This window comes from Silurus meridionalis, chromosome 25, assembly GCF_014805685.1.
Source record: "Silurus meridionalis isolate SWU-2019-XX chromosome 25, ASM1480568v1, whole genome shotgun sequence".
Classification (NCBI taxonomy): domain Eukaryota; kingdom Metazoa; phylum Chordata; class Actinopteri; order Siluriformes; family Siluridae; genus Silurus; species Silurus meridionalis.
This window is the reverse complement of record NC_060908.1, coordinates 17170001-17180000: the sequence shown is the minus strand read 5'-3', so window position 1 is coordinate 17180000 and position 10000 is coordinate 17170001. Positions and strand designations below refer to the sequence as shown.

General features: G+C 40.3%; 2 protein-coding genes across 5 annotated transcripts in view; one reads left to right on the top strand and one right to left on the bottom strand.

The window, feature by feature from the left end:
- The window catches only part of arhgap20b (Rho GTPase activating protein 20b), a 25623-nt gene extending 21402 nt beyond the window's left edge, over positions 1-4221 (top strand). For 3 of the 4 annotated variants that reach the window (XM_046839124.1, XM_046839122.1, XM_046839123.1), the window contains 2 exons: positions 524-638; positions 1616-4221. In XM_046839124.1, the coding sequence (XP_046695080.1) occupies positions 524-638; positions 1616-3375 (1875 nt within the window). In that variant the 3' untranslated portion in view covers positions 3376-4221. The remainder of the gene's footprint in view (positions 1-523; positions 639-1615) is intronic. The other variant, XM_046839125.1, reaches the window with a different exon arrangement.
- A 2423-nt stretch (positions 4222-6644) lies between these two features.
- gpr83 (G protein-coupled receptor 83) overlaps positions 6645-10000 on the bottom strand; it is a 5007-nt gene continuing 1651 nt past the window's right edge. Inside the window, 2 exon segments of the mRNA XM_046839552.1 lie at positions 6645-8034; positions 9484-9617. Of these exon segments, the coding sequence (XP_046695508.1) occupies positions 7557-8034; positions 9484-9617 (612 nt within the window). The 3' untranslated portion in view covers positions 6645-7556.

Sequence of the window (10000 nt, the reverse complement as noted above, 5' to 3'; positions counted from 1 at the left end):
AAACACACACACACACACACACACACACACACACACACACACACACACACACACTGGAGTTAGTCAGTGAAATCCACTGACCCCCTGCTGGAGAACCTGATGATGGATGGAATGTAAATTTAATTAGAAATATACAGCCAATGACAGATGATGCAGTCGTGGCCTTGAGACTGCAGCAGCAAGAAGCTGGAGAATTCAGACATCATCTAAATAGCTGTAATTTGTTTCGGGTTGCCGTTGCCATGGTTAGCGGCTAGCCCTCGTTAGCGGTGGTGTGTTTGTTTCTGCTCTTGTGATGGGCAGGTTACCATACAGACAACTATTAGAAATGAAAGGCCCACACGTGACCAATTGAAATGTAGTCAATGGACCTTGATTGGACCAATAATTGGATGCAGATTGGGTCCGAATTCATGCAAACATTTCAAACAAAAGCTTTTCCCCCATGAGCAGGAAGTGAAATATCTCTGTACCCTTCATGTTCATGTTTACACTTGTGTGTTTTTCCTGTCTCGGTGTCCAGGTGGTTGCACTCGTTCGTTTTCTGATTGAGAACGCTCCCTCTATCTTTGGTGACGAAGCGGAAGATGTTTTTACGACGCTCTTGAATGCAGCACAGCAAAACAACGACCTTACGGGTCAGGATTTTTTATTTAATTTATTCTTCTCCACATGTTTATTCAGATATCTGAGATCTTTGTTGTTCTTTCTCTGCTCCACTAAGTGTTTTAATGCTGCTGCTGGTGTGGTGTCTCGCAGTACAGTTCCTGCAGCTGTGAGAAGGATGTGTGTTTGGCAGTTTATTTCATGGCAGCAGAAGATAAACTTGGCTGCATCTCGACTTCCACTGAGCTCAAATTCACATTAAACTTTATAAAGCTTTAATGAAATCTTTCCTGGGGAATGAAATTTAGAGAGAAAAGAACCTGCAGGGGGAGTCTGAGTTCACTTTAAACACAGTGTTATTGCATCATCACATACATGAGCCAATCAGGACATGGTATGCAAATGAACTCTGCATTAAAGGAAGAAGTGGAGGAGGGTTTAGATTTCAGATAAAAGTGTAGGTGTTTCTTAAGCATTTATTGATTGTTTTTTTTTCCCAAGATTTTTAAAAGTAATGTAACAATTATTTAAGATTCTGTGAAATAAATTCTGAAAAATAATTTAGCTGAAAAAAGTTCTCTTTTTCATATTATATTTTATATACATCAAGATATTTTTAACTCACTGATTTTGTCCTGAAATGATGGACAAATTAATTATTTTATTAAAAATTCTATCAAAATACTAGTCCAAGTGTGATGCCAACCCCAATCATAATATAATTATATTTTTATTATATATATATATTACTATTATATACTTACTGTATTTTAGTTTATTATATAAATCTTTATTCAATTATTTATGATCTATAATTTATTATTATTTTTTTACATTAATAACTATTATTTAGCTATTTAATAACTATTTAATAATATTTCATCAATAAATAGAATATCTAAAATCAGCTAAATTAAAAAAAAGACATTTTGTGAATTATTTTCTAATTTACATGTACTTTTTTCTTCTTTTAAATTGTTTTTTTGTGTTTTTTTTTTTTTTTTATCAGCTGACTCTTCCCTGCCTCTCCACTCGTCCTCAGAAGAGACAGATCTGGACTTTTTTCCATCTTCTCTCCTCTCTTCGGACCTCGAGCCATTCCTTCCACTGAGAACGCTGTCCTTGTGTCCCCTTACAGTTGCCACAGAAACCACGGACAGTGTTTCCAGCTGTGGGACGCTCGATTCATCACCTCCGATGCCGATCTCGCTCGGTGAACTCAGACAATCGCGGGACAGATGTCTTTCTGAGCCTTTAATGTGCTTTGATACAACGTCTCCTTCCCAAGCCCCGCCCCATCCTTCTGTCATCCGCCAGTCAAGCTGCGACAACGCCGTCATGGACAACAAAATTAGCCAATCACAGAGCCCGGTGTTGCAGGGGCGTGGTAGAGGCGTGGGAAAGGGGCGTTACGCTTTCTGGAAGTCCCCACAGTTTCCTGCACGTTTCCGTCATCCTGCACAGCGATTGGCAAGCATGTCCAGTCTGTCGTCAACGACAACGTCCTCTCTTAGCTCATTGGACAGCTTCGAGTACACCTCAAGTCCAAGCGATGATAAGCCCCGCCCATTTTTGTTTGGTACCTCGGCCAGGCTCCGCCCACTGACCCCTGAGATGCCGAGGAAGCTGTGGACGATGGCTTACACTTATGATGAGCTAAAGGACAAACAGAAAAATGAAGAGAGGGACAAAGAGAAGGATGGGGAATGTCAAGTCTCAAATATAAACATAAAGGATGAGTGTAAAGAGAATGATGATCAGGATGGAGAGATAAAAGAAGTAAGAGATGAACTGATAAAGGAGAAGCATGATGGAGAGATGCAACCACACTCATGTCCCACACATAAACATACACTACACACACATTCGCTAACACTCCCGTCCAAACCGGATAGAATCAGCAGGTTGAAAATCACCTTGTTCCCCAGTGTGGGCAGGAGGATGTTCAAGCAGTCCGGGAGGGTTGCCATGGAGACGGAAGGAGTGCCGGTTACCATGGCGCAGGTGAACATTCCACAAACGCTATTCTACAATCAGAACGTCAACCTTGTGTTTCAGTCAGACGGAAGCCGATGTAAGATTAGCGACACGGGCGAGGATTGTACGTGTCATGACACTCGCGTAAGCAAAGCAACAGAAGATGATGCTAACCATGATCTTAGCAAGACCACACCCGATAACAATTTACAGAGTGAAGCTGATGTCAGCCAAATAGTTAGCGACATTAGTGACAGAAAATCTTTTAACCAAAGTGCAGCTGATGTTAGCCAGAGTGACAACAGAATTAGCATCAAAACCTCTACTAGCACAGGTCACAAAATTAGCATAAACTTGAATGATTCCATCCAGTGTGACGCTATCACTGACTGCACAGTAAACATCAGCAGTATAAAAGTTAGCCAGAGTGCTTCTGCTAGCACGAGCCATACGGTTAGCATTGCGGATGTCCATGGTGCTAGCCAGAGCATCAATACTCCTGGTGCTAGCATAAGCCGTGCGATTAGCGGTAACAAAATTGACCCCAGGGTTAGCATTTCTCCCAGTAATGCTAATCAGAATACAGATGCGCCCAGCAAAACGTCGATCCGACAAACTATTCGCATACGGCTACCAGCTACAGTGCGCAACAGCGTCAGAGCGTACTTTAGCCCCGGCTACACACTAACACGCTCGCACTCAGAGACACACACACACTCAGCAATGAGTACACAAACACACACACTTCCCAAATCACAGACCAGGCCTCTGTGTACTAGTAAAATGCAGTAGCAAAAACCTGCTAATCAAGATGGTGGTGTTCCTTTGCTAGCAGCATAAGCAGTTAATGCTTAGTGTGATTTTAGCATCATTTTCTTTGTACTGAATATTTTTTCATGATTTTTTTTACTATTTTTGAGTTAAATGTTGACGTTTCTGTGTCACTCTCACTCTTCACATTTCATTCATACAGAAGATTTAAAGTGTATGCTAACTAGCTAAATCATTTATCGCCAGTCTTTCAGTGTTTCTTTCTGAAGTATAATCACTTAAATGTGAATGTGTTATATTTTACACAAAAACTTCATCATGAGGTAAATGCAGAAGCTTCTCATACAGAATCATCACTGTAGCCTTTATGAAGCTAATCTTGCTGGCTGACTGACTTGCTAGCAAGGTTAGCGAATTAGCTTTGCTTACTAGCTAGCTATCCAGCTTCAACAATTTTGTGCTCATTTTTTTTATGTATAGTAGTGGAACTTTTGGATCTGTTCCGCCTGAAGTAAAATGAGAAAAGCTGAAATGATATTTAAATTAGCATGCTATTCACCGTGTAAATCTTGCTAACGGCTAAGTAGTGGAGCCAGAAACCTTCCTGAGGTGTATTTTCTTGTAGGTTTTCCACACACACTACACTGTAACGTATTTATTATCAAATATTTCATCCGATTTAAATTCACAATCCTGTTTTTTGCACATAAATGTTACACCTTTACACCTTTTACACTGTGTGTGTGTGTGTGTGTGTGTGTGTGTGTGTGTGTGTGTGTGAGAGACGTTAATGTAAAGTCAATTGTCTGTGTATGATTTTATACTTCACATTTTCACCAAATCATTAAAGAAATTAATTGAAAATCACCAGTGTGGGTTTTCTATCTATCTATCTATCTATCTATCTATCTATCTATCTATCTATCTATCTATCTATCTATCTATCTGTCTATCTGTCTATCTGTCTATCTATCTTTGAACATATGGTATGTTTCTGTACAGCATGGAGCAGATGTTCTTATTCAGAATGAGACACAGAAGAACTCAATGACATCATCCTGATTCTGGATCTTTGGGTCACAACATTATCAGTCTATAAATTCTGTTCTGAAGGTAATATAGTGAGACCCCACACTCTGCTGCTCAGACGTCTAAGGGCAGGTCATTCCACCTCCTAGATACCAGAACAGAGAAAAAGAGAATGGAAGCATGAGTGGTAGAGGATGGAGAGATGAGTGGAGCAGTGGTGGAGGATGGAGGGATGTGGACAGTTGGGTGTCCATGGTTACTTTAGAGCTGCAGCAGGAGCAGATGGTGAGATCAGAGAGATGTCCAGGGAGATCATTAGATCCTGACATGGTCCCGAAATGAACTGCAGTTTGTTAAAGTTCAGCTGATTATCTCTCATCCTTGATGATGGTCTGGGGGACCTGCTGAGAGCTAAGCAGAAATAAGAAAACATCTGTGGTTGTTCAGCTGTATTGTGGAAATCCTGGTAGTTAATCAGTTTATGGGATTTTCTGTAAGAACTCTGAAGTTCTTTTCCTGGATCTTCCTCATTTCCTGGATCTGACTTTCACCTGTTTTGCAGATTCTATGCATGTGGTTCTGATGTTGGATTTGTTCTAATAAAAAACATTAAAATAAATAAAACAATCTTTCTTTTATATGTAAAAAGAAGTTAATTGTTTGAGATTCCAGAGTCGTTGACTCTGATTTCAGCTCTTACACTCGACACTTCCTTCCTGCTGCCAGAGTCTCGCCTCATCACTTAAATCAGTATGTGCAGACTGAGATTGGACTCGGATCGGACTTGAGGCTGATTTATAATTTATGTAAATGAAACATTTGAACGTGTGCCTGTTATAGACGCCACTTACACCAACTTTCTCCCTTCTGCTGCGTGCTCACGTTCCCTCTCACGTTACACGCTGCCATTAGTACAATAACACGCACACGTGCAGAGGGTCTCTGAGAGCCGTGATTACATGCCAAGCAGAGAAGTTTCAACAGCTCAATTCTCATAGAGAGTTCATGAAGGTTCTTCTGGATCTTTATAGCTTCATATTAATGCACTGGTTCTTATATGTTCTCGTTTCTATAGTAAGCGCTCTCTATATTTTTGTTCTGGCTTTAAACGTTTTCTTGGTGTATTTTTTTATTTTGTATTGTCGACCTGCTCTTTCAGAAAGCTGATTATTTTTCAGTGTGTAGTTCACAGAGGTAAAACAACATGCAGTTATTTCTACAACAAAACGATTTTAACTGCAGCCTGAGGCACTGAAGATGCTGAGATGAGATAATAATAGTTAAAGGTCAGAGTGTAATTATACTCCATTACTGTCTGTTTCTTGAACAATCTTCACTAATGGAATTCAAGTGTAGTGCTTTTGATAAGAAAAAATCATTATAAACCAGGAGAATGTTTCAGCTTCACAATTAATTATATATTTCTGATTTTACCAGAATTCCTCACACACTGGATTTGACTGACTAAAGATCTATGAGATTATTGTTAAGGGTTGAAGAACCATGATGGACGGATTTGGATTACAATTAATATAAACAGTCTTTACACTTATACTCAAATCTCCATCACTGAACTGAACACCTCAACAATGATGAAACTGTAATGAATGGACATTCGGTGCCACCCAGATGAGGGTGAGGTTCCCTTTGAGTCTGATTCCTCTTAATGTTTGTTCCTCATACCACCTCTTGTGAAGTTTCCATCACCAAAGTCACCACTGACTCACTTATTAGGGGCAAACTTAAAGATTTCCTTTTTATTTAAACTTGATATTTGGAATCTATTTATTTGTGTAAAGCTGCTTTGGGACAATGTCTATTGCTAAAAGTGCTACACAAATAAAAATGTAATTGAACTGACTGTAACAATAATCTTCAGAGAACTGCACATGGAGCTTCAAGATAATGTTGTTGAAGGAGAAATGCTGGAGAAGTTTATAAAAGAAAATATCAGCAATGCTTTTAGTCATGGAAGTTCACATTGAACTTAATTATACCAAAGTAGGAAAAAAGATCGACACGACTCAGACATGAGACTGAGGTCAGACACTCTTCCAAAAGTGATGAGCAACTAGCCAACATTGGCTTTCTAGATATAGCTTTCTAAAACCCTATTTGACAAAATATGTGAGCTGTATGGAGAAGGATCTTAAGAGTTTGGCAAACACAGAAATTAACACCGAGCTTAACACCATCGAGAGGGAAATAATTCCCCATGTAATTTAACATAAACGCAAGAATATGAACAAAACTCTGAGAAATAAAGAACAATCCATTTATAGAATTCATTTAAAAAATAATCATTGACATAACAAAAGATTACAAACAGTGTCATAACACCAAAATGGAAACAGCGAGATTCTGACTGTAGCATGTGAACACTTTCACTGTGCTTTTAATATTCATTTTTAATGTTCAAATAACCAATAAAAACACAAACAAACAAATAATTGTTGTTATTTGTCATCAGTTAATCAAATATGTAATTTGGGGTTCGACTTTAACGCATGTTTAAATTACTCAGATGCAAAAAAATAAACAAATAAATAATTCAATTTCATATAAAATGTAACTCTTCAGATCAAAGGCAGATTGTTTGCTGTTCTTTTCGCTTCTGATCTCTGCATTTTATACAGTTTTACATTCTCCAAAAAAACCCTGTGGAGTTACACAGTAAGTGTTTCTGCACATTTGTGTGACTTGGTCGTTAGCACTCTAAAACATAAACACCCACATGAGAATCTCTCAAACACGGCACACAAATCAACACAAACAGCAGCTCGCTGAGCTTCTGAGAAACTCCATAAATCCTCATCACCTCCATAAATACAAGTGTTTTCATGTTTTGCAGTAAACAGCAACATCATCTACACTCTAACAACACCAGAACCCCTAAACCTCCTTCTGCAGCAACATGAGCACAATCTGGTCCAGAAGTCCAGAAGTTTATCGACTGAACTTCTGAACCTGACTGAAGAACAAATGGCATCTTTCACACCAAGCAGAAATAAAGTTAGCCAGGTATCTTAGGAACATGTAAAAAATCTGGGTCAGCTACATTCAGTAAACGTTTTTTGACAAACTCAGGATGGATGTAAAACCTGATAAATGAATCAGTAAAAAAATGAAGCTCAGAAGGGTGAGATGAAGTATATGGGAAGTCCTTGTGGTCTTCAGGGCTCCTCGTTGCTTCTGATTTTGCCACGGCGTGCGATGAGCAGAAGTGATCTGATCTCGGCTCTGAAGTTGTGGTTGAGCCAGCAGTAGATGAATGGATTGTAGCAGGTGGAGCTCATGGCCAGCCAGTGGAAGCTGAAGTATATGGCGTTGTTAGCCTGGATCACTTTGCTAGATAGCAGAACCACGTAGCAATTCAGCGGGAACCAGCAGACAGCAAAAACCACCACCACCGCGATCAGCATCTTCATCGTCATCCTCTTCCTCCGGCGGTGGGCAGAGCTCTGGGCCAGCGTCACGTCACCGATGGCGTTCCGCGCCAACAGTTTTTTTGCTATGACAACATAAGCAACGGTGATAATCGCCAACGGCAACACATAGAGCAGGACAAAGGTGGCGAGGTCCAGGTACTTCCAGAAAAGATCAGATGGTTGAGGGAAGCTGGGAAGGCAAACCATCCTCACGTTCCCCTCACTGCAGGAGAAAAAAATAACTTCAATACAAAAAATATCCTATACCCAGTGCAAATACACACACACACACACACACACACACACACACACATGTCCTTTGACATGACCTTTAACAATTACCCCTTTAACAAAGAACTGTACAATCAACACTTTAGTTGGAAGAAAATGAAACCTATCTCTCTCAGGAAAGGTTTTGTGTGCAAGGTCTGCCTGACAACCATCAACTATTCAGAAGATCCTGAGGAAATGGTTTCTATCAGGGTGTGAGAAACGTTTAAATAGCTGGATACCAAGAACACGTCTTTTAATGAGAAGAGTTCTGCAGTGTGTTCCATTAGGAGAACAAACTGAGGGATCCAGCAGTACAGAGAGCTTCTCACAGTCACAGCAGTGAAAATGGTGCATCACCTTTAAAAGCGTGTTTTTTGTGTTTGAGGCAGAGGTAAGTGCATCTTCATGTTGGATTGCTGGAGCACTCAGAGAGGCCTGATGTTATAAAATGATCCTGTTCATGGTGACCTTGAGTGTAAAGAGGAAGTGAAATTTCAGCCTCGATAGCAGTGTTAATGTGTCTTTCAGCTGTGTGTTTTATTCTTCTGTTGTTTTGCATCATTTCTTCGTTATTTATTTGAAGCAGCGCGATTACAATAAAGTGCACCCTCTCCTGCTCCTGACCTTCACTTCGACTCCCGCAGGCTTTTTTATCTTCACTGCTCTTTTCTGCTCACAAAAGCATAAAGAGCCAGCGTTATGGACCGAGACAGTAATCACACACACACACACACACACACACACACACACACACACACACACTAAACCCACACTGAGCTCACCACAGCCTCAAATCTCTTCCTGAGACCTGACAGAACTCACGCCATGTTTCCTTTTAATGTAATAATCCACTAATGATCAGATTAATTACCACGCTGCTGAAGTCCACCGTTTGGACTCCTAATGAGGTGTTCATTCCTTTTCTTTAACACCCCCGCTAACAAAAGAGTGACTGGAAATAACAGCGTTTTTATTATTATTATTATTAATGCACTCGTTTTAATACGTTTTAATCCATTTCCATAGTAACGGCTCATTCAGTGTCCGAGGCAAAGCTGATAGTTTTCAGGACAAGGGGATTTTAAACTTCTTTCTTTTGTGGTTTCTATGGTAACATAATAACAAGCTGCTGTTTCTGCCATTTCCTATTTAACACCAATGTTAAATGTACCAATAAACAGATAAAAACTTAACCCTGACGATATATTAATCCTCAGCAAATTGCTGTCATCTTTAAATGAGGTGCAAAAATATCCTTTAAATGTCTAGCAGGTGGATGTGAAACATTAACTGGTCAAAGGAAACAAATACGGAGCCAAACAGTTCATGCTGGAATGTTAAACTCCACCCACTTTTACAGGGTAAGGAGAAAGATCACCAGAAGCCAAGCGTCCCTCACCCGATCTCAAAGTGCAGCAGGGTTTGGTAGATGGCATGAGGAAGTGAGAAACATGTGGCCATCAACCAGATCACTCCCACCCAAACCACACCCTGGAGGCGGGACATCCTCTGCTTCATTGGGTGCAGCACCACCTGTAAGCAAAATGCACCAATCAGTGATCAGAATCAGTGACAGGATTCATGGCCTCTGGTTCAGACTTAATAAAGTAGATGTGGCCTCTGGGACAGTATCAGAGTAAAGTGGGTGTGGCCTTTGGGCCAGTATCAGTAAAGTAGGAGTGGCCGCTGGGACAGTATCAATAAAGTAGGTGTGGCTTCTAGGTCAGTATCAGTAAAGTAGGAGTGGCCTCTAGGACAGTATCAGTAAAGTAGGAGTGGCCTCTGGGACAGTACCAATAAAGTAGGTGTGGCTTCTAGGTCAGTATCAGTAAAGTAGGAGTGGCCTCTAGGACAGTATCAGTAAAGTAGGAGTGGCCTCTGGGACAGTATCAGTAAAGTAGGTGTGGCCTCTGGTT